At 44.0% G+C, this 26,043-nt stretch overlaps 1 protein-coding gene across 1 annotated transcript in view; it reads left to right on the plus strand.

Annotated features, from left to right (window-relative positions):
* Window positions 1-26,043, plus strand: part of MUC19 (mucin 19, oligomeric) — a 1,331,159-nt gene that overhangs the window by 855,708 nt on the left and 449,408 nt on the right. The window contains exons 78-80 of the mRNA XM_078649731.1: window positions 317-379; window positions 2,051-2,113; window positions 10,517-10,579. Of these exons, the coding sequence (XP_078505857.1) occupies window positions 317-379; window positions 2,051-2,113; window positions 10,517-10,579 (189 nt within the window). The remainder of the gene's footprint in view (window positions 1-316; window positions 380-2,050; window positions 2,114-10,516; window positions 10,580-26,043) is intronic.

Raw genomic sequence — 26,043 nt, forward strand, 5'->3', positions numbered from 1 at the left:
ATTTTACACATGCTTGATATTATTATTTCTGCATTTTAGCTATGAAACAGCTTGGGATATATTGTCATATATGCCTATAGTCTAACATTATATTTATGTTGTCTGTGATGATTTTCCCTCATTACAAAAATAACTTGATTTTAAGAATTGTTTTAATTACAAGAACAATGAAAATGCATTGCTTACATTACTTTGCACAAGACTACAATCAAGGATATATGTGGATTTGAAATTCATGTCAACTATTTATAGGTAGATTTGAAATACTAAAATATGGGCTTTTTGATAATATTTCTATCATTGTTTATTTCTATAGCCACCGCACCTCTCCCCACTAAAACCACAACAGGCACTACGGTCTATACATCAACTACTGGAAGTATGTATTTCAATGGTTTCCCCCATGCTTGCTTCCTAATGTGCATTGCCTACTGATTTTATTTTCATAATAGGAAAATATGCCCCCAAAGTACTTTAGTTGAAAGATTCTTCTCCTAATGTATCAGTCCAATTTTGAAAGTCAGTAATATTTTGCACACAGTATTTGCTAGGCATACTCTCTACTAACGGAATTGATATGTGATGGATAACTAGTCAAAAACATTGAAAATTACTGATTCCCATGTTTACGTGATACCTTAGTCGCAGAAAGGACAAAGCCACTTTGGGACCCCTTCCACTTTCTGAATGCAATAAAAACAGTATTGAAGAGTAGGTAGGGTATTACTGTTTATACTCCAACAAACATTAAAAAGTCAATTTGTTAAGTGCTACACTGTATCCTTTAAAGACTCTGGGCTCCATAGGAAAAACTGAAATTATTTCAAGACGATTACAGACATGTTGATCTCCAGACATTATTAGGCCACCATCACTGTGATGGCCACCAATTAAAGTCAGTTGCAATTTGAAAATTGTCTATTTAATATTCATCAGGTAGACTTGAATATGATCCACTCAGAACCAGAATATTATGAACAAAATTATTAATACCATATAGGTTGGTTTGTAAATTTCAAAGCTGGTTGCAACCAGTTTTTTGTTTGGGGCTTATAGTGCAAATGGCCATTGTTCCATAATTGAAAACCAAATGTGCAATTCTATTATAAAAAGTAAAGAACTCTGTGCTAATTTGTGATTTTGCTAAATCTTTTGGAGAGTTTGTAAATATATCCCACACACAATTAATTATTTAGCCATTCAATAGTAATGAAGGTACAGTCTCAAGAAGCACTTTCAGGACGTCAGTTTATATTGTTGTCATAAAGTATTCCTCACACATAGCACTTTAACTTAATTTCACCCCTCATTTCAATCATATTACATATACCTCATTGTTTTTAAATACACACTCAAAGGGCATATGATAGATTAGACACTCATAGAAGTTCAGGGTTAAATTCTGTTCTGTGCCAAATCAAGCATTTGACTAGAAAGTAAAATTGTTATATTATAAGACCCTCATAGTTTTCAATCAATAGATTCCTGCATGTCAAACCTGCAAAATGTTATTGGGGAAAGTTACACTGAATCGCAAACTGTGTGGAATTCAGGGCGTTAAAAAACAAGTTAGCTGTTTATGGCTCATTTTCATGTTGAAAACAAGGAGAATTAGTTATTTACCACACAAGGTAAATTTTGCGCCCTACGAAAATTATATTTACTACGCGTGGTAATTACCCACAGTCCTGAGCCCAAATTGGTATAAAGATTCTTGCCTTAAGTAAAGTGGAGGGCTGTTTTACACATGCATAACAGTTGCATTTTAGCTATGTAACTGACTATGAGATATTTTCATATATTCCTATCCTATTACATTGTACTTCTGTTTTAAATTATGGTTTTCTTTCAGTGATAGAAATAACTTGATTTTAAGAAATAATTTAATTACAAGAATAAATGATCATTTATTGATTGCTTTCCTTTTTGCATCACTAAAAAGTCAAGAATATATATGAATTAAAATGCTTGACAAATACGTTCTTGTGAATTTGAACATTAAAAATATGTGGCTTTTAGATAATATTTCCATTATTGTCTATTTCTAAAGCTACCACTATTACACCCACTAAGACCACAACAGGCACTTCAGTCTACACTGCTACCACTGGAAGTATGTATATCAATGATTTTTCCCAATGGTTCTTGTTAACGTGCATTGCCTTTTGATTTTTTTCGTGTAATACCAAAATATGTACTGACATGAATACCTTTATGGCTGTAAATGCTGCAATTTGTAGTCTGCAAATTCCAATATGCTTTTTCTAACATACCAATCCAAATTTGACAGTCAGTAATCTTTTACAGACTCTTAAAATAGGATTTTAGACGTGTGGCCAAGAAGGCGGGCGTGTAAGAGCATGTCTCTTGTCTCTTTGTCCCCTCCGCTGGCCGGTCGTATCCTGCACCGTAAGGGCCCAGTGAGCCTGCCGAGCAACATCCAGGAGAGTCCAGACTGAAAGGGCCTTGTGCAGGGATCTGATTCCTTCCCTCTGGGGCTGCAAGCTGTGATCTAAAGAGGAGAGAGAGACAGAGGCCAGTGTAGTAAGATGGAAGCCATGGCCTAATCTGCCGGCCCACAGCGCAGAGCCCCTAGAGGACACCGCATATGGCAGAGTGACCTTTATGGCCAGTGGAGTTATTTTATAGAGACAGGCTTTGCCAGCCTGGAGCCTGCCCGTTGCGAGGATATCCCTTGGCTTCAGTGGAGCCTAGCTCAGGGCGGCCGCCCAGGTCTACATTACGAGCGCAGACCGAGAAGCAGAGGGTTAGGCGGCACCTGCAGCTATGCAGGGATGACCCACGACGGTGACTGCAGCTGATGAAGGCGTTCAAGGGAACCAGACCAGATGAGGGTCCCTGAGTGGGCTTCCAGCACGGAGAACTCTTGAGGGGCTACCAGAACAACTGTGGAGGCCCCAAAACATGGATCCCCAGGGTATGGAAGACCCAGTCTGGGAGTGGCGGGCCACACAGGGGATCTGGTGGTTAGTTCCTGAGACCGGAGTGATTTCACTCCTGGAGGCCCCTGTGATCAGTGGAGCCTGAAGACGGCATGGTAAGACAGTTGAGGACCACACAGACACAGCTGCTGTCCTTGCCACCCCAGCCGTGAGTTTTACTGGTAGAAGTGAAAAGGGCTGGAGGAACTGGGACTTCCTTGGTTGCGGCCATGTGCGAGGAGGAGTAGCTTTGTCCTGGTGCCTGGGTCATTGACACATTCCTTCTCCTGTGGGACTCCTTGGAGTACGGAGGGGGCCCCGGCATGGAGAGTACCATAAAACGTCCGGGGGCCTGCGAGATGTGTCCAGGAGGAGAGCTGGGTGGGGAGCCTCCTGTTGACCGGAGTGCCTGCTCCTGATGAGTGACTCTGCCCCAGGGGTGCCGGAGTGGTTGACCCCCGGTTGCGTGCCTTCATTGGCCTGGGGCACCCCTGCTTCAGTGGCTGTCTCAGAGGGCCCACATTTTGCTGAGTCCACTTGATGCAACTGCTGATCTTTAGAGTGAAAAGATCCTGGCAGAGAGGGGGTTAGTGATGGTGGGTCCTCCACGCCGGCTCTATACAGCACAACATCGAGACCTGGGCCAGGACTGAGTCCCTAGGTCGCTGATTGTAAGTCGGGGTGTTTGGGAGGTCTGGTCCATTTGGAGCATAAGTACTGCCTCCATTGTTATAGTCATAGATAGCCACTCTTAGAGGATAGATAGCAACTCACAAGCAGGGTGATGGAGGAAGCAAATCGGTCACCTTGGGCCAATGACATCGTTGAGTGTGAAGAAGGATTGGTCCCTCATGGACATGCTGATCAAAGCTCTCGACACCTCAGCTGCGGATTGGCAGATGATGCCGAACACAGGCCAATTGTAGGACAAAGAGGGGGAAGAGGGGTCTATCACCTACCCCGTACTGGAGGCTCTGTTTTCCTCCCTGTGTGAAGACCTAAAGGCTCTCAGAGGACAGCTCTCCGGTGACATCAAGGAAAGCTGGCGCAATGTGGACTCTATTTGGAAGAGGGTCTCAGCAATCGAGGACCAGGAACATACTTGCCAAGAGGAAGTGGAACATCTGTATCAGAAAGTGAAACGCTTGCGGTAACAACAGATTGACTTAAAGGCTTAAGCGGAAAACCTGGAGAATCGCTCAAGGCGCAATAACATTTCCATCAAGGGCCTGCCATCCTTTGTGGAGGATACTGATCTGGTTCTCTACCTGAGGGATCCATTTCTCTTCATCCTGGAAGCCTCACTAGATCTTGAGATACAAATTGATCGAGTGCACAGGGTTGGACTGCCGAGGTTGGCATCTGCCCCTCCCACGGACATTCTGGCTTGTTTTCAAGACTTCTAACTAAAAGAAAAGATTTTGTGGAAGGCCTAAGAGAAACATCCATTATCATTCCAGGGGCAAACACTGCTGCTCTGTCAAGACTGAGCTATGATCACTCTTCAGAAGAGAAGGAACTTCCTCCCTGCGACCTTCCATCTGCAGAATCTGGGGATAACCTACTCATGAGGCCACCCTTTCCACTTCATTTTCCGCCTCGAGGGCAAGCTGTACCAACTTTGCTCTGTGGCGGAGACCTGCTGAGTACTTGAGATAGAAGGTTTCCCTGCCGGGGCCCATGAGCAGGATCTAGTGACGCCCTCTTCCCACAGATGCCCACAAAGGCAGTGGTATCATCTGGCTCCTGGGGTTGTGAAACCTGACCCAGCCACAAAAGAACTAGAGCCTCAAGTGGTCCTGGAGTTACTGGCTAGAGGGCAGCAGAATATGATCTCGCTGGGTATGACATTTGTTGTTCACTGAGGGGCTGGTCTGGTGGGCATCAGGGCTGGTCTGGTGGGCATCAGGGCTGGCCTGGTGGGCGGCAGGGTCAGGGTACTCATGGACAGAGGGCCACAACATGCGCTCTTTACTCCTAGTACCTTGGCAATGGTTACTTATTGTTGGTTTAGTTTGGGATCAGTACTCAACTGCTGTTAACAGGGGGTATCCTGGATACACTCGTACAGATGTTAGGGGGAAAAGGGGAAGGAACATGTGTTTCCATGATGGACGTGCATAGCACAACACTGTCCTTCTAATTATTAGGTATGCCCTCCCAATAAATGAAGGTCCTTTCGCTGAAGGTGAATGGCCTCAATAACCCAATCAATTGCAGAGCAATGCAGTCATAGTACACTCAGAGGCAGACATATGCATACTCCAGGAGACCCGCCTTCTTAGTAGTGACTGGCATTGACTCCGCTCTCGACCCTTCCCTCATAATATTTTTTCTTCCGCATCCACTAAAAAAGTGGGGGTAACTATACTGATCACAAGGTTCTTCAGGAGCTGTGTGGGACCCAAAATAGTGGAATTGAAACATAGCCTCCTCGCACACACTGTATTCGATCATGTTCATAACTTTATTTTGATCACAAGGAAGTTAAAAAGTACATGGAAAAGACAGTAACGAGTATCATAACAGCATAAAAGCCATACAAAAGACACATCTCTTCCATATATACAATTACAATGCAATAAATATTATTATAAAGTACATTTTGAGTGTTTGAACCATAAAGCTAATAGAAATTGTGCTAAACCAAACACTTGTTATACAGGTCTCTGTAAAATGAATTCTCAGCACATTAAGATAATGGTCAGAACTGATAAGCCTACACACACTGTATTCATAGTAGACCAATCTCTGGTGCTAGGCTTCATGTACGCTCTCAACACAGAACAAGAACAATTCTTGTTGTGTTGGAGGCGATGACACGGGGTACTCCTCAGGGGGGAACTAAACCTTGTGTTAGACACAGATAAAGACAGATCAGTAAATTGATATGGCCAGACGGAGACTCCGTTCAAGGGAGGGGCCAAATGGCTTCGAGAGACAGGGTTGCTGGATCACTGCAGGTAATTCCATCTATAAACCTTTGAGTACACATTCTTCTCTCATTTACACAAAATATACGCACAACGTGATACTTGTTAGGGACCAGGGATGAACATACTCTCACAAAGGCCACGGACATAGAACCTGCTGCTTTATTGGACCATGATGCAGTCACCCTAACACAGGAATTCCCTCCACAGGAAAGACCCACCAGAGCTTGGTGGCTTCCGGAGACTCTGCTCCAACGCCCGAGGTTATACTATAAGCCACTAAAGCAATACAAATGTACCTAGGCTTCAACGACACCCCGATGACCTCTGTCTCCATGCTTTGGGAGGCTTAGAAGACTGTGGTGAAGGGCGAGCTCATAGCCATCTAGGCAGCAAATAAAACGTCAGGCAAATAGAAGAGAGATCAACTGACTAGTCAGGTCAAAGAGTTAAAACAAATTCACAGTCAAACTGGGGATCTGAGAGTGTGTTGCCAATTATGTATGGCCAGTACTCTACTTACGGGACTAGATATAGACAGGGCAGAATACGTGGCACTCCGACTGAAAGATTCCATTTATATAGGGGGAGACAAATCCGGACGGTTGTTGGCTGATAAGCTGAGGACCCAGCGAGACTTAAGACACAGGAGGGCGGGGAGGTGTTCGACGATAAATCTATAGCCGCAAAATTTCAAGATTTTTACGCCAACCTTTATTTGGGACAAGATCTGAAGCCACAGGGCATCGCTTCTTATCTGCAAGTGGCAAACATGATTCGCTTCACGCCGGTACAGGTGACCTCACTAGACTCCCCCATTAAACTGTAGTAGGGCATTTTGGCAATTTCCCGTCTAAAGCTCTTAAAATCCCCGGGAACTGATGAATACTTGGGAAGCTCTTACAAGACCTTCTGCCAGATCTTAGCTCCTGCTCTTACTAGGTTGTTCAACTCATTATTGGGCCTTGGATCCATCCCCCCTCTATGCTTACAGCGACCATTGTAGTCATCCTGAAACTGGAGAAGGACAAACAACAATGTAGCTCATACCACCCAATATTGCTTCTGAACATGGATATCAAGCTCTTTATGAGCATACTTGCAGAATGGTTCAGTCCCAGATGCCTGGTATCATTAACCCGATCAGGTGGGGTTTATTCACCAAAGATAAAGCAATGATAACACAAAACGAATCCTGCACCTGAATGATGAGGTCAATCATTCAGATCTTGACGACCTGTTGCTCACGGTCGATGCGGAGAAGGCGTTTGACACTGTGCACTGGCACTACCTGGAGCGGACTCTCTTCCATTTTGGACTAGGCGACGGTTTCCGAACTTGGGTAGCGAGCTGCTACAGTTCACCCATGGCGATAGTCAGTGTCAATGGCATTACCTGATCACCCTTCCCTATTAGCAGAGGAACCAGGCAATGGTGTCCTTTGCCACCCCTGCTGTTGCCCTTTACATGGAGACATTGGCCCAGTGGATCACAGATAACCCGGGGATCACAGGAATCCCCTTATGTGGGAACAACACACAATCTGCCTATATGCTGATGATGTCTTAGCTGTGCTATTCAACCCCAGCACAACCCTCCCGGCCTTCCTACAAAATCTGTCCATGTTCGGCTTGACACCAGGATTCCACATTAATGTCAACAAATCACAGGTCCTCGCGCTAACAATATCCCGTAATCAATTGTCCCCCCTTAAGGACCGCTTCCAGATACAGTGGGCTCACACATCGATCTCATATCTGGGCATCCAGCTCACCCCCCACAATCCTTCAAACCGTTACCATAAACTATAACACCCTACTAAGCAGGATCAGCAAAGATTTAAACTGATGGAAAAGCCACCACCTCTTTTGGCTCAGGCGGATTGCTGCCCTTAAAATTACTATCTTGCAGAGGCTGGTTTGATGTTTGGGGTTACTCAACCTTTAGTACTACTTTAAAGCCACGCGTATGCGGTATCCCCTGGATTGGAGCAGAGATGAATCAGAGAGGCACTGGCTGTTCCAGGACAGGGCGATAGCTGGACTTCCCCTGTGGAGAGTACCTTTCCTCAAGAAAGCGCATAGACCAAAGAGCTTGAAAAGGTCTCCCATAACTAAGACGATCATGGGGGTGTGGGATCGGGTAGTGATTAGACTTGGTCTCACTATATTCCCCTCCCCCTTAACACCCTTGTTTGATAATGCAGAATTTTCTATGGGGTAGCAGCAGAGGGTGTTCAAGATCTGGCGTCAAACACCTTGCCTCTCTGCAGCCCAGTTCTTCAATGAGGAGGGAATCATTAAATTTCCCTAACTATGCTAACAATATAACTTGCCTGAGACTGAAAGACTGCATTACCTATAATTAAGACACTGGCTCCTACACACTTCTAACTCCTCGGCGGTGGTTAGGCAGCTTACACATTACGAAAAATGATTCGTGACCAAAAGTACTTATACAGTCAGAAACGGTGGGAGAGGGAACTGGGAAGAATGCTATCCCTAAAATAGTGGGGACAGATCTACTGTAGGGTGTGGCACACAGCGGAAACACAACTAGTATAGAGACTGCTACCAAGGTAGTTAATTACTGGTACCTGACTCTGGGGTGCCTCCACGGAGGCAACCCAGAATGACACACGGACTGATGGCATGGATTACCGGGCAGTCTGCTCTACCTGTTGTGGGAATGCCCACGCCTTACGGCCTACATTTTGACACACGATACCTAGATTCTCCTCCTACATGATCCTGGGACTGCTCAACCTGCCAACCTGCCAACCTGCCAACTTACCCACTCAAATCCTGCAAGAGAAGGAAAATGGGGCTAGCACTGGGGACGGTGCTTCAGAACATCATTACTCATAGGGGCACCCGAAACATACCTCCATATCAGGAATGGCTTCACAAATTATTGCCGCCTCTAGAAACTCATTTGGGGATATATGGCACCCATTACTTATTCTCCCATCCACAGAATTCTGGGAGTTTACTTTCTCCAAATACCTGTCCGTTCTCCGATTAATGGAACCCCCTCCTGACCCGACAATGGGTGATGGGTAAACACCCCAGCAGTATTTCCCCCGACTGCTGAGAAAATAACATTTAAGTAGCAAGTAATGAAGGGGTGGTTAAGAGAGGGGGTATGTTTTGGGGATTGTTTGTTGTTATTAATTTGTGATTTCCTAAATGTCCACATGCAGGGCGCTGCAACGCTCCTATTCCTGTCTTGCATAAGTGACACAAGCAGAGAGCTGTGACACTCCTATTCTGTTTTACTACTAACTTTGCTAGTGTAATCCAGTCACAAATAATAGAAAATAGCTGATTCCTGAGTTTGAGTGATACCCCATAAGCAAACAGATGAGGTCACCTTGGAACCCCCTATCCATTTGTGAATGCAAAGAAAAAGTTTGTTGGAGAGTATCAAGGTACCTGCCACTCTTCAACTAACATTAAAAAAAAAGTAGTTTTGTTTCTTATTTGCACTGCCGACTTGAAGGAAAATGGGCTGCATACAAAAATAATATTTTATTTTAAGATGACCACAGGCATATTGATATGCTGGCACCTGCCCATTAATTGGAGTAAGTCCCAATTTGCAAACTCTCTCATTAATATTCACCAGGTGGGTCAGAATCAGAATTGTATGAATGGATATCTTACTACCTAAATTGCTAGTAAAATTCCATTGTGGTCGCAACCATTTTTTGTGACTGGTAGTTAGTGCATGTGTTACAATATTGAGCATAAAGGTGCAATTACATTGTGTAAAGTAAACTAAATGCAAAGCCATTATCCTAATATTTGATTTTCAAAATCTTTCGAGTATTTCTATTTGTTTCATGCCTAATTAATAAGACAATCATTGAATAGCAGTGAACTGAAGTGTCAAGAATCAAATTCATGCAACAGTTTATGTTACTGTTACAAATGATTCTACACATATAGCATTTTGTGTAGATTTCAACATTCCATGTAGCCATGTTCCTTACACTTTATTGTTTTGAAAAACATACTTATAGTGCATCTGATGAATTAGGTACTCATTACAAGTTCAGGTTTAAATTATTTTCCCTGCAGAAACAGAGGTTTGCACAGGAAGCAAAAGTATTATATTATCACACCCTCATAGTTTTTCACTGATAGATTCTAGCAGGTCAAACTTGCAGAACTTTATCGGGTGAAACGCTCACTAAAGGTGGGAACTAGTAAAAGACAACACATGGTAAATATATCATCCTAGGGTAACAATATTTATCAATATGATTAAATACACCACAGTCTTGAATTCAAATTGTTATATGGAATGTAGTATTACAAAATGTGCAGGGTTATTTTACACATGCTTTATATTAACATGCTTGTATTTTAGCTATGGTTGGAATGTATTTTAATATAAACCTATCTTATTACATTATGTTTTATTTGATGATTTTCCCTGATGATAAAAATAACTTGATTTTAAGAATTGGTTTAATTACAAGAATAAATTAAATGTATTGATTACATTCCCTTTCATAACACTAAAGATTCAAGAACATATGTGTATTCAAAATGTATGACAAATAATTATAATAAGATTTGAAACACTAAAACATGGGCTTTTTGATAATATTTCTATCATTGTCTATTTCTGTAGCCACCACACCTCACCCCACTAAAACCACAACAGGCACTACAGTCTATACATCAACTACTGGAAGTATGTATTTTAATTATTTCCCCCATGCTTGCTTCTTAATGTGCATTGCCTAATTTTTTTTCATAATATGAAAATATGTACCCACACGTACAATGCTCTTTTAAGGCTGCATCAACTTCTTTCCGGAGTGTTAAAATGCAAAGATGCTTTTCCTAATGTACCAATGCAAATTTGTCAGTAATCATTTGTAGACTCAACTGGATTACAATCACCACCTAAGTATTGGGAAAGGTCAAATGTTGGGCATCCTCTCTAAAAAAAATTAATCTATATGTGATGCATCAATATTTTGCAATTGTAATCCATTCAAAAAACATTGAAAGGTGCTGACTCTCATGTTCGGGTGATACCTCAGTCGCAGAAAGGACAGAGACACTTTGGGACCCCTTCCACTGTGTTAATGTAAATAAAACTTGTATTGAAGCATATGCAGGAGATCACTGCTTATACTTCAAGATACCTTAAAAAGTTGCTTTTTAGGCACTGCACTGTATTCTTTAAGGAAAACAGGCTCCATAGAAAAAACCAAAAATAATTTAAGGCGATCACAGACATGTTGATCTCTTGAGAGTAATAGGCTGCCATCACTGTGATGGCCACCAATTGAAGTGAGTTGCAATTTTCAAATCTTCTATTTAATATTCATCAGGTAGACTGGAACTGAATATTATGAACCAATTTGTTATTACTCTGTAAGTTGGTTATTAACATTTGATTCTAATCACAACCAGTTTTGTGTGTCTGTTATTTAGTGCATGTGGCCAGTGTTCCATAATTGAAAACAAAATGTGCCATTATGTTGTAGAAAGTAAAGTAAAGTAAATACAACGAACTCTGTGCTAATTTTTGATTTTTTAAAATCTTTTGGAATGTTTGTATATATACCACACACAATTCATTATTCTGCCCTTCAATAACAATGAAGTTAAGTGTCAAGAAGCACTTTCAGGATGTCAGTTCACGTTGTTGACATAATGTTTCCTCACACATAGCATTTTAGCTTAATTTCTCCCATTAGTACAATCATATTCCATATACTTAATTTTTCTTTAAATACATACTTGAAGGGCGTATGAAGGATTAGGCATTCATTACAAGTTCAGGGTTAAACACTGTTCACTCCTAAAACAGGTTTGCACATGAATCAACATTATTTTACCACACCCTCATAGTTTTCCTGCTGATCAAACTTGATTGCTTTTATTGGGGAAAAGTTCTGCTAAAGGAGAAAATATGCTGAATGATGTGTGTTAGAACCAATTCAGCATTTTAATTCTCATTTTCCTGTTGAAATCTAAAAGTAGGAGGGGCCGATTCACAGAATTAATCTGAGACAAAATCCTAAACGTACAAATGTTTGTATTCACAGAAAGCATTTAGTAGGAGTAAACTTAGTATTTTGTCTTGTTAGTATTTTGTCCTAAGTTAGGATTTTGTCTTAAATTAGTATTTTGTCTTAAGTTAGGATGTTGTCCTAAGTTAGGATTTTGTCTTAAATTAGTATTTTGTCTTAAGTTAGGATTTTGTCTTAAATTTGGATTTTGCCTTAAATTAGTATTTTGTCTTAAGTGAGAACTTTGTCCTAATTTTAGACAAAATCCTATCTTAAGACAACATCCTAATTTAAGACAAAATCCTAACTTAAGAAGAATTACTAACTTAAGACAAAATACTAACTTAAGACAAATTTCTGGTGATGTGTGGCATTTGGCAATCCCAGAAGGCAACATTCTTGCAACTTATATGATGTCTGTAACTTTCCCCAACTGTCAGGAGCTTGATAGCCCACCCTACAGGTGTGGCTAAGTAAGGGACATGCGCCCATGAGAAAATAGGTTTGGGGACAGGTTTTCACTCCCTGTCGCTAGCTTATCCACATGAACAAAAGGCATCCTCCTCTAGTGTGTTGTTACAGGCAGCCCTTCAAAGATGGCTTCCCCTTTGAACCTTACCGTTTGGGTAACACCCTGGGTGGCCTTCCTGGGAAAGGAGGTCACACTTCACTCTGCGGCAACTGCCTTTGTTCCCAAACTTGGAAGTCATTTATACATCTCCCTAGGTGGGCAGAAAGCTGTGTGGTGGCCAGGCCTTGTGCAAAGTGCCTGGACTAGCTGGTACAAAGAGTAGAAACTTCATAAAATTTGCTCAACTTTAGTAGTGACATCAATCTCAGGTTGGGCATAAAGTCAGATTTAATTCCATAATTAATTTTAAACCTTACAGTACCCAGGTATGTAGTCCTATTCAGAAGTTAACCAGGCTGGGATGCCAGCTATTAACCCTGTGTTAGTCAATGAGGCTACTAACTTTCCTCAGCAAAACAACAATTTGAAGGGTTTTCCTGCTAAGACATTTATTAACCTATATGTCTTGCTTAATAGTATTCAGCTCCCTGCCATTGTATTTGATACGCCGTCCTTAGGAGTGACTTACACATACTACTAAGGGAATGGTGGCTTCGCCATTGTGGGTAATGGCAAAGCTGAACTAGCAGTGTACACACTGCTCTTCCAGTCTGCAGTGGCAGGCTGAGGGCCGTTTTGTTGTTTGTCCCACTCAGGGTGGCTGAAACAGTGCTGCAGCCCTGGATGGACACTATGCCTTACATGCTCTTGGTACCCTGAGTACCTTATACTAGGGACTTAGAAGTAAGTCAGTACTTGCCAATTTGGAACATCCAAATCGGCATACATTTTGTAATGGGTTAGAACACTGACGTTTTGGTCTAGTTACCAAGGCTCAGTGAACTCTCACAGATGATAATCTAGCAGCGAAAACTACAAATGGGGTAAAAGGTGTGGAGAGGGAACCTGCAAAAAGTCCTATTTCCTTAAATGGCGCCCCCAAACAATATGCCTGGGAGACCTCAACGACAATCTTGGTTAGTCTGCCTGACCATTCAGTGAGGAAGGATGTACGAAACTGGTTGTCCTATTGCAGGACCTACTCTTCCTTACATCATTCTGTCAGGGTCATTTTCTCTTGGAAACTGACCACCGCTACCTTGACAGAACCCATTCTAAATTAGAGTTTAGCTAACTTTCAGTCTTTGCCATCTTTGTTTTTTATTTTGGGTAATGAGATACCTACCTTCTCGAACCCAGCCTTAGCCAGGGCAGCACCGAGCTTACCCAACAAGGTTATCTAACACTGGAATAACCTCACCAGGAGCAACAGGGAAAGGGGGCCTACTTTGCTTAATGTCATGGGATCTGGCCACCATCCTATTGTTAGAGCTGCCATAAAAGCAAACACCCAGCAGATGTTACGGACAGCTCCCATTGCCCAGACCATACCCATAGCTCCCCATTGTGCCATCTTAGGGACGATTTGGGTTCTTGGAGCTCCTCCACCTCTACTGTTTTAGACCTCATGTGGTAGACACCCTTCTTCCACCATTCCTTCTGGCTGTTGCTGAGCAGTTTCCTGACTTTTCAGGACTTGCGGGGGAACAGGTAGGGCCTTACCAGGGCCAACTTTTTGAGTTCTCCTATACTGAGTTTAAATTCCTGTGGCTCACTGGGCCCACATGTAAGAGTTGCCTTCCTTTCCAGTCTTTTTTTCCTTGCCTTTCTTCTGGGTCCCATGTCTCATAACATCAGGAATGGAACAACCAGGATCCTTGGGTGAGGCAGTGCCCTGGGCAGCTGCACTCTCTGGGAGATCATTGACAAAGAGATAATATAGTTGGAGCTCTGGACTGACTACTGCCCTATGACATCTAAGGGCAGCCCCTGTCTCTAGAGTTACAAAGGCCACAGGTGTGTCAGTGACCTTCACTGGATAGCCCTTACGAACCTCACTTCTCCTGGGAAATACTGATCTGGGGACACTAACATGTCCACCACTATGGTGTGACTGGCACCTGTTTCTCTCAAAGCAGGGATTGGGATCAGTTCACTTTTAGATGGTGCAAGTGTTTACTACCACTCTCAGGAATCACAAACTCACCTTCTACCAGTTAAAAGCAACTAGTATATATTAATCAGAGAAATCCTCCTCGAAGGCTATGCTGGCTCAACTAGTGCCTACCTTCCTGTTGGGGCAGGCTTTGTCTCCTCTGTAGTGCCCTGTTTGCTGACAGTCAAAGCAAGGCCTACTAGGTCCGAACTATTCTGCTTGCTAGAATTGGGATGCTTTTAATCTCCTCTCTTTTAGGGTTCTGCTGTCCTGATGTAATTTGATTGGTGGGTTTACCACCACCCTCCATTCCTTTCTGAGAGTCCAACCTTCCCTTCTTGGGATCAACCCCGGACTTTCTTGGGAACTCTTGTTCTAACCCACTCATTAGCTCTCTTGCCCACTCCCATGGGCTAGAAAGCTTTTAATCTACTAGATGCTTGTGTAACTTCTTTGAGGTACAATTTGTAAGAATATGCTCCTTGACCACTAATTTGTAGAGCTCCTTTTTGGTATCAAGGTTTTTACTCTTTAGCCAGCTATCCAGTGAGTTTACAGATGCATCTGCAAAGTCTCTGTTGACCTCTTGGATGTGTTCCTCAATTTTAATCAGTATTCCTCTGGTGGGAGACCTAAGAGATCAATGAGAGCCTCCCTCATGCGCGTGTAAGACTCTGCTACATCATCCTCGAGGGCCAGCAATCTATTTCTCCCTAATGTTAATAGTAACTCCCACAATAGGGCCCCCAGTGTTGAGTACCCACCCTTCTCCTTCAGAGAGCTCTCATAGTATACCAGCCACCTCTTCATGTCATCCACATCTCCAAACTTGGGAATTATTTTGCCACAACTTTCTTGGGGATTTAACCCTAGCTTGGCCCTGCTTTCCTGCAGGGCCAGTCTTCTTGCTTGGAGAACCAACTTCTTCTCCTCAGTCTCCAGGAACACCAGTTGGCCATCCAGTTTGTTTAGACTCCCTATGGAAGTGAAGTTCCTTTCACTCCCAGATAGCTAACCATTTATTGATCTTTCTCTGGGGACCACACTGTTGTTGTTCCCCCTCAGTCTCAAACGGCCTTATGCCATTTTCCTCTTCATCACCACTGTCAGTAGTGACTTCTCCTAACAATTGGGCCTGAGCTCCCTTTGCCTCTTCCTCTTCTGTGAGGGATTTTTCCAATTTCTCATTTATGGCAGTCTGTATAGACCAATTCCACCTCTCTTCCTCTTAAATCATTAATTTTCAGTGTGGGCAGTGTAGCCCAGTTGTGTTATGTATCTTTAAGCCTTTGCAAACCCTTTTTGCTATGTTAGGAAAAACTGATCGTCAACTTCTTTGGCTCTTACAAAAAGAGTGCCTAGTACTTCTGAAAGTGTTACCTTTACTCTACTCAGTATGCCCTTTCTATGGTTGCCAACTTATTAATTGTCTGGTACAGTTGTACACAAGTTCTGGATCCCACAGCTGCCACCAATTTAAGGATGTTGGTTGTCCATAGGATATGGCTTTGGGGCCTTATTGTGGAGTACACTCACAAATGCTATCTTGGGTCCAGTCAGACTTGTTTACTTAACCTTAGTGCAAACCTAGGTAGCTGTGGCTGCGTGCAGTAAGGCTTGGCAAAGGAACTTAGTGTAAAGTACTTAATAGCATAAAATAAAGTCACACAACAAGAAATAGACACAACAACAACATCTAACAATAGAGCATATTTTAATTACGTTTTTGATTCGTTGATCATCAAAATCCACTGGATGGTTCCAGAGATAATAATTTTTGAAGACATAAATACATTTGGATGAAATTGCTAACAGGCATTGGTCAATAAAAACGTTTGAAAACTTCGAAACAGTCAGTTTGTCAACTCCGGACCAGCTTGGGTGACCAAATCCAACAGGGTGGACCGTTACCAGGCCACCAGAGACTTTCCCAGTTCAGTTCCATCCTTTAGGAAACGACCGTCGTAGATGACAATGCAGTGGTCCTGGTGGTGGGGATGCAGGTGAAAAAGAATATCAAAGATGCTCCTGGTGCTGTGCAGTCAACTGGGGTGAAGTGCGGTTCATTTCTTGGTCCAAATGTGGAGTGAGGCAACTTTGACCATGGCACCTGTGGTCACACGACATACTCTTTAAAACAGTAGAAGGCCAGTTGTGGCTGGGCTACAAATTTTGTGACACATCGGTCACAGCGAATATCCTTGGTGGGGGCTAGTGTCCCTCTTGGGTGACATATCTGCTCTCTGATTTTTCTCTTGGTTGGCCCAGCGGCCACAAGTGGCAATTTCTTAGAAGTGGCTACTGTTTTGCCGGTTTGAGCTTACTCAGCTTTGATGTCCCTGGTGCTGTTCTAGTGGGCCAGCCAACAAACCATTGGAGTCAGTGCTTCAATCTAGGCCAGGAGCTACAGACACAGTCCAAAATCACTAGCCCAAAGTGGAGCAGGTGTAGTCCTTCCGAGGATGCAGCCTCTCTCAGTGCAGCTTCAAAGGCAGCAAATCAGTCCTCTTTAGGTCCTGTCTCCAAATCCAATGTTTACTGAGGTTCAGCGTGCCAGGGGTGCCCGTCTTATGCAGGTAAAGTGTCATGAGGGTACCAAATGGTCACTAGCCAATGGGCTAATAGTTCCCCTCTACTTTGATTACAAAGTTCCAGTGATTTTTGGCATTTGGCAATCCCGGAGTGCACTATTATTGCCATTCTCAAGATGTCTGAACCTTCCTTCTACTGCCAGATGCTTGGTAGCCAAAGGGCTATACGCCCACAGGAAAACCGTTTTGGGGTTGGGGTTTTCCTCTGTGTCCCTTTCTCTAGCTTGTCTGCAGGAATAAAAGGCATCCTGCTTGGATGTGTCATTACAGCGATCCTTCAAAGGCGGCATTTCCTTTGAGCTCACCTTTTGGGCTAACACCTCTTGTGGCCTTCCTGAGAATGGAGGTCACACATCATCCTGCGGCAACTGCCTTTGTTCTGAAGCCTGGGAGTTGTTCACATGTCTCCCCATGTGGGCAAAAAGCTGTCTATTGGCCAAGGCTTGTACTAAGTCAGTGGACCAGCTGGGACACAGAGACAACTTTCTAAAAGTGCTCAACTTTAATAGTGATTTTGAGCATCATGTTTGATACAGTCAGACCCTCAAGGATTTTGCGATTTCACGGTTTGCCGCGAAATCGGCACTTTTGAAAAAATGCAGCTATTTTTACAAAAGTGCCCGGGAAATCAGCACATTTGTAAATATGCCACGATTTTTTCAAAAGTGCCAGGGAAATTGAAGGAATGCAAAGGTTAATGTTGTACATTTCTATAGTAGAGCAAAACATGGTTCTTTTCCCCCCCAGTCCCACATCTCTAACAATCACCAGCATCAGACGTGCGTGTGGTGATGCGTTTGTTTGTTTGATGTGAGCTGGGGTTTTTAGATCATTAAAATGGACAAGCCCCTCTACAGCCATGCATTTGTCAGGACTAAAAATAAAGCTATGCACTGAGGCAGGGCTGAACACGTAGTCATGCACATGGATAGTAGTACGCATGAGGCCATACACTGAGGCAGGAGTACACTTAAAGTTGTGCACTGAATCAGGAGTACATGTGAAATTAAGCAGAGGAGCAGTAGTATATGTGAAACCATGCTCTTAGGCAGCCATCCACTGAGGAAGGAGTACAAGTGAAGCCATGCAGTGAGGCAGGAGTACACGTGAAACCATGCAGTGAGGCAGGAGTATATGTGAAGCTATGACCTTAGGCCGGGGCACTCTTAAAGCCATGCACTGCACCAATGCAAAAGTGCATGTGACGCTATGAACTGAGGCAGGAGTACATATAAAGCCATGCACTGCACTGATGCAGGAGTAAATGTGAATTAATGCACGAGACATGGTACACATGAACCATGCAGTGTGACAGGAGTACATGTGAAGCTGGGCACTTAGGCAGAAGCATACGTGAAGTTATTCAGTGAGGCACGAGTACATGTGAAGCTATGACCTGAGGCAGTACACTTGAAGCCATGTACTGCACTGATGCAGGAGTTCATGTGAAGACTGGCAATGGACTGATGCAGGAGTACATGTGCAACTATGCACTGATGCAGGAGCAAACGTAAACCCATGCAGTGAGGCAGGAGTACATGTGAAACTATGACCTGAGGCAGGAGTAAATAAAAAGCCATGCACTGGTGAAGGTAGGGAAGTCTCTATTAATGTTTTATCATAAGAAGCGGTTCTATCATCCATGCCTTCGGTGAAGAATGCAACAAGTCAATGTTGACTTCACATGAAATACATACATCTATTAGAGAACACATCTCACGTATCTTATCACCTAATACCTGGGTACTCGTTAAACTAAGCACAGGGACACATTTGACAAGGAACGTAAAACAAGCATTGAAAATGCAATAGGTCTCGCCTTTGATTAAGTTAAAGCCATTTGCTTTGCTAATGGTATTGATATAGCCAAGCAAATTGCTTTAACTTAATCAAAGGCGAGACCTATTGCATTTTTAATGCTTGTTTACTTGTTTGACGACTCAACAGGTGAACCCGCAGACGGGGTTCTTTTTCAATTGCTTGACGTCACAGCAGGCGAGCCCGCAGACTGGGTGCTATTTCAGTTGTTTGACGTCACAACAGGCGCTGTGAAGTGGCTGAAGACACTAAGGCCCATGGAGGTAGCTAGGCTTGGCAGTTTGTGATGGCGCAATGACTCAATGGCATTGTGAATTAATGAGGTAGTCAGGCCCCACGCATGGCAGTTGGTAAATGCATCTTTGATGATCTTCTCAGGACCTATACTAAAGCAAATGGAGGATTGCATTTCCAAGGGATAACTGCCTTCTCCTGTGGGCTGCTTCCTTTGTTCCATATCCCAGGTTGCCTACTTCAAAGTGGAATACTCTGCTAAAACAGTTTCCATTGATTTAAGGCTGAAAATGAATGATTATGATTAAAATAAAGTGCCGCACAAATGCTGCTAAATTGCCATATTTGTGCTGATAAATTTCCATATTTGTGCAGCTAAATTTGCTAATCCATGCCGCTATATCCAGGAGGGTCTGAAAACAGTGCAACAGTTAATTTAATACCTTAAAACACCCTTATTAGGGGTAGGGAGTTTGTGGAATTGTGCAACTCCACGCTCTGCTGGCGAGCACAAAGTTTTGCATATAAATCCAATTCTGCTGCGTAGCCGCGTTTGCTCCCGTCGTCCACCCCTAAAACAGACCACATAATCATGCCTCACTCCTCCTTTACTGTTTATGACTCCTCTAACTCCCAGAGACCCAGACAGAGCCCTCAACCTTCAGCCATATCACTCCCATCAAGACAAAACAATACAACTACACAGGCCAGTATATCCCATAATCACAGCACTTTCCCTTCAGGCTCTTTCCTCTTCTCTGTGATAGGTTCTGCAGTTCACACATGTGAGTAGTTTCTATCCCTGCTCTGTGACTGTTGAATAGTCTTCACTGTTAGAGCTGGAGGTGGCTTTTCACAGCAGAGAGATGACTCACAGGCCAGATGTTCTCACACTGGGCGATGTTGCCAATGCCACCAATGCCTGCACTGGAGCCAGCCCCTGCCCCTGCCCCATGACTCCCTAAACCAAGCTCTTGGAGGACTGCAGTAAGTGTGGGGGGTTACCTCACAGGCTGTAAAAGGCACAAGATCAGCAAGACAGGAACATTAGAGATTACAGGGAGGAAGTAGAAAGAGAGTTAACGAGAGAGACTGTAAAACAGAGAGAAAGAGGAACACCTCAGGGAAGATGCAGAAGAAAAGAAAACAGTGGACAAGAAGAGTACTAGAAAAGAGAACGAAGCAGGCAGAGCTGAGGAAAAGAAGAACTCAAACATGAGTTTAAAGAGAGAGGTCACAAGAGGCAGATAGGAGAGGAACTGAAGGGATACCAAAGCAAGTGACGACAGGAGATACACTGACCGGAGAGTAGAGAATGGAAGAGATTAATCTACCAAAGGATGTTGAAAAATGTCCCAGAACAGAAGCTCAAGCCAGAGACGAGGTGGTGGCACCTACATGGATATAAATAGGGCTAGCATCTGCCAGGGTGATGGCAGAGAGGAGGGCAGATATGTGCCAGTCCTGTAAAATCCGAGCATATCTATGACGTGCCCATGGCCCCTGTATCTTGGGACAGTATCAGGGCAAGCAGATACTGCTGGCCGTCATAAAGCATGTAAAGTACAGAGGACACCACTTTTACCATCTCTGGAATGATGTAAACCTAGGTTGATTCTGCAAGATTAAAATCTGTGACACTCTGAGGTACCTGGAGCCTGTCTGCCTCTCTCTCTCTGCTTCAGCCTCGCCTCTTTCCTGGGGACCACCCCTTGCTCCCCCAGACTCTCTCCTTTACCCCACTGTGAGCCCCTTGGCTCTAGTGTTTTCTGCCTTGTCCTTCCTAGCTTTGCGGATCATCGCTTTATCCCATAATGCGGCATGATGAGCCGGCGTGTCACTGAGCCCAGACCATGACGGCAGGGATGGCTGGTGCTGCAGAAGTGGGATCCTGTTGGCTGTAGCATCTGCTGCTTGAGGGAAAGAGGAGATCAGCAACCTGGATTAGATGCACTGCAGACAGAGGCTGAAGGGTTGCGGTAAATCGGTCTGTTAAAGTCTTGACAGGCGTCTCTATGGAGGTAGAGGCCAAGTGGACCAGTAAAATCTTTATTTCTGTTTTTTATAGTGTTTTTTAATAATAAGGCATTTTGTGAAAACAGTGCTTGGGGCGAAGTGGAACTCCGCAGAATTCCACAGAGTTTTAAAGCAACTCCACCGAATTCCGCGTAGTGCAACTCCTTGAACCCCACCCACCCTTAGTCAGTTAGGTAGTCACATTCAAAAGGTAACCAGGCTGGGATGCGAACTGGTAACCCTGTGTTCTCCAATGGGGCTACTAACCTTTCTCAGCAAAATTACAACTTTAAGGGTTTTGTTGCTAAGACATATATAAACCTATATGTCTAACTTAATAATGTACAGCTCCCTGCCATATTGATCGATAGGCCTTCCTTGCATATTATACTGAGGGAAGGGTGGCTTTGTCATTAATGGTAAGGGCAAAGTTAAACTGGCAGTATACACACTGCTCTTCGAGTCTGCAGTGACAGTCTTGTGCCCACTGTGTCATTTTATCATACTCAGGGTGGTACAAACAGTGCTGCAGCCCTAGGTGGAGATGCAGCCTTACATGCCCTTGGTACCATGTGCTAGGGACTTATAAAGTTAGTCACTACTTGCCAATTGGGGAAATCCAATTTAACATACCTTTCGTAATGAGTCAGAAAACTGGCACTGTGTTCTTGTTAGTAGGTCTTAGTACACTCTGAGTTGAGAGAACCAGCAGCAAAACATTCAAATGGGATAAAAAGTGGGGGCAGGGGGAACCTATAAAAAAGCTTTCACCCCACAATACTGAGCCACATTTGTATTAAGGGTTGTTGCCTCACCTAAAGTGTAATGTTATTTTACTGATTCATAATATTTAATTTTGGCTGTGTTACTGAAGCAATAATGTCAAATCCATGCTTGTCCTATAAAACTTTGTTTCTATTTTTTATAAAGAGTTTCACCCAGTGATAAAAACTACTTTTTTTAAGAAGTATTCTTTTAACAAAAATAAATGAAAACTGATTCATTATATTCCATTTCACAACACTAAAGAGTAAAAATGATTTATGCATTCACACTTTTTGACAAATATATTATATGTGCAATTGAAATATAAAAACATGCAGCTTTTGATAATATTTACATCATTGTCTATTTCTATAACCACCTCACCTCCACTCACTAAAATCACAGCATGCACTAAAATCTATACATGCATTACCTCCTGTTTATTTCATAATATCAAGATATTAGGCCATATGTACACATTTTTATTTTATGGAGTTTTATATAGTGCCAACTTGACCCGGTATCGGGTATCAGAGCGATTTACATAGTGCCAGTTGCGTTACATGAGGACATATTCATTTTTGTTAGGCACGGGGAGATTAGGTAATTTGCCCAGAATCACAGGATGTTCAGCGTGATTGCCAAGACTCGAACCCGGTGCCCTAGATTCGAGGTTGACGGCCCTAGCCATTAGGTCAACTCCTCTCCCTTAGGCCAACTTATGTCCTACTGACACCTATACTGCTGTTCAGCACTTCGCTTCGCGCGCACGCTGCTTAGTGCTATTTTAAATGACCTTGTTTGTGTAAAATATTTGTCTTAGTTATTTACATTGTTTTAAATTCAGCCCCCTTACCTGCAGCCTAATTGTTAAACCACCGCTATTAGAGCGGGTCCGGTCCTCGGGGTGGGCTCGAATCGCGGCAGACATCTTGGAGTGGGGTAGTTTGGTGTTTTTGCTGTGTGATGGGCGCCATCTTTTAGGAAGCGCTTCAGGGCGCTCTAGTGCGCAGAAGCACACGGGGGACGCCTATTTAAGGCGAGCTGCCCCAGGGTCAGTCCTACTGATACCTATACTGCTGTTCAGCGCTTCGCTTCGCGCGCACGCTGCTTAGTGCTATTTTAAATGACCTTGTTTGTGTAAAATATTTGTCTTAGTTATTTGCATTGTTTTAAATTCAGCCCCCTTACCTGCAGCCTAATTGTTAAACCACCGCTATTAGAGCGGGTCCGGTCCTCGGGGTGGGCTCGAATCGCGGCAGACATCTTGGAGTGGGGTAGTTTGGTGTTTTTGCTGTGTGATGGGCGCCATCTTTTAGGAAGCGCTTCAGGGCGCTCTAGTGCGCAGAAGCACACGGGGGACGCCTATTTAAAGCTCCCTGCCTAGCGCAGCGGGATCGCGCAGCGGGAACGCCTGTCGCTTAGCCTGAGTCGTGCCAGAGTCCTGCCCGTCTGCGCCCGTCTGCGCCAGACTGGGCTTGACTGGGCATAGGGACTCGGTTTATAGTCATGTCCACCTTTGCACTTCAGGCTGCACCTACAAGATCCTATACAGGTGAGTTTATGCGATCTCTACGCCCTCCCCCCTCTGACTTATGCTCATGTTGCGTCTTACCGAACCACAATTTCATCTGTGGAGGTTGTAAATTCCGCACTGGCAAAATGTCCACTTGCAGGGCCTTGAAACCGGTCCATTCGCGTGGTCGAAGAAGGACTAAGGTACCTCCTGTTAAACACTCTGTTCTCCAGTTTTGGAATATTAATTGCCGGTCCCTACCCAAACATAAATCAAATATTTTTGATTTTTTGGTCGCTGAGCAACCCGACGCCTTGTTCCTAACGGAAACTTGGCTACATGGTAGCTCTGGACCCGATATTGCGTGTGCTGTCCCTAATAATTATGTCATTCTGAGACAGGACCGCAACTCTGGCAAAGGAGGGGGTATTGCAATAATTTTTAAATCTTGCTACGTCTGCAAACTTGAAACTTTCCCTCTTCCAGGATGTGAGGCGGCGCTTTTTAAACTTGCTATTAACCCTCAACTTACTCTGTCCGGTCTTTTAATATACCGCCCTCCCGGGAATGCTCAAACCTGGATATCTGCGCTCAGTGACTCCATAGCCCCTCTACTCCTTAAAGCTGCAAATTTTACCATTCTTGGGGACTTAAACTTACATCTCAATGATACTTCTTGCGCTATTAGTAAGAGCTTCTTAAATGACCTCGAGGTGTTGAGTTTGATGTTGCGCAACTCGGGCCCCACTCACTCTGCGGGGCATCAATTGGATCCAATCCTTTCCACTCTTCCCTTTGACTGCTCACAGAGTGCTCGTCCTTTGGACTGGACTGATCACTATGCAGTCCACTTCGCCCTATCTGACATCAAACTGCCTATCTTGAATGGACAGGGTAAAGGCGAATTAGTCCACAGATGGGGTAAATTAGATACTTCAAAATTCAATCAGTATCTTTTTGATACTCGCCCCCTGAATGACGAAGCCCCTCTCAAAGATTTGAACTCGGCAGTTACATCATGGCTCACGAATGCTGTAAATATTGTGCTTCCCCCTACTCCGAGACTATCCAAACCCCATCGCTGTCCGGCCCCATGGTTTTCGCCCGATTTAAAGGTTCTGAGGACTCATTGCAAGGCCTTGGAAAGGAGATGGAGGCGCACCTACTCTGCTTCTCGGAAAATCGTCTACAAAGAAGCTTTGAAAGGATACCACTCTAAGTGCAAAGAGGCAAGAGCCATTTACACGACAAACATAGTGTCGCAAGCTCAGAATTGCCCTCGCACTCTTTTTGCAGTTGTCAAAAAACTGACAGGTGCCGACACACTACCGATCCCCCCAATCCTGGAAGAAGCCCAATGTAATTCCATTGCCGAATTTTTTATAGCTAAAGTTGAGCGCATTAACAATTCCATGAGTGCCTCTAATACAGCAACTCAGTCTCAACTGGGGTGTGTGACTACGACCGCCCCTTCGTCCGTGATGCCGTTGATAACTAATTGGCCTCTGTTTGACGATGACTCGTTTTTCGCCTGCTTGAACAGTGTGAGATCTGGCTCACCGCGTGATCCGGTGCCTGCTAAAATTTTAAAGCTGCTTGATCTTGAGTGCCGGCGCCCTCTCATGAGACTCCTTAACACTTCTTTAAGTGAGTCCCGTGTGCCACAAGAATGGAAGCATGCGATGGTGATCCCACTCCTGAAGAAGGCTGGTGCAGATACTTCTAACCTCTCCAATTTTGGACCTATCTCCCTATTGCCTATCTTCTCTAAGATCCTGGAGAGGCATGTCAACACGCAGCTTACTCTGTTCATTGAAAACCAGGGCTTCTTACATCCATCTCAGTCCGGCTTTCGGGCCCACTATTCAACTGAGACTGCATTACTAGGGGTGACGGAGAGACTTAGGCAGGGCATCGATCGCGGTGAAACTTCTGCTCTCATCCTTTTGGATTTGAGCGCAGCGTTCGATACCGTGTCCCACTCCATCTTACTAAATTCTCTCCGCTCCCTTGGAATAGCTGGCCCCGCACTTGCTTGGTTTGCCTCCTATTTAAGTGAGCGTACATTCCAAGTTTTTTCTCAGAAAGCTGCATCTACGATCCGCTCTTCGGCGTATGGTGTCCCTCAGGGGTCTATTCTCAGCCCGTTGCTTTTCAATATTTACATCAAACCTCTTGCTACCATCGCAGAGGAAGCCGGGCTGACTATTTTCTCATACGCCGATGATACGCAGATCGTCTTTTCCCTCTCCAGTGTAGAAGATGGCAACGTCTCGGGTCTAAAAACTGGTTTGTCACTTATGGCTGAGTGGATGCAGAGGCATCTCCTCAAACTTAACGGTGACAAAACCGAGATCATCATCTTGGGGAGGCAGAAGGATCTTTGGGGCCCTCAACATTGGCCTAGCACCATGGGTCCTACTCCTCTTCCAGTCCAGGTAGTACGTAACCTGGGTTTCCTTATTGATGACAAACTGTCTATGAGACAACAAGCCTCTAAGGTGGCGGCCATCTGTTTTACTATCTTAAGATGGCTCCAAAAAATTCTTTGGATGTTGCCCCTTGCCACGAGAAGAACAGTAGTCCAGGCTTTAGTAACATCTCGCCTGGACTACGGAAATGTT

Source organism: Lissotriton helveticus, chromosome 1_1 (genome assembly GCF_964261635.1).
Source record: "Lissotriton helveticus chromosome 1_1, aLisHel1.1, whole genome shotgun sequence".
NCBI lineage: Eukaryota > Metazoa > Chordata > Amphibia > Caudata > Salamandridae > Lissotriton > Lissotriton helveticus.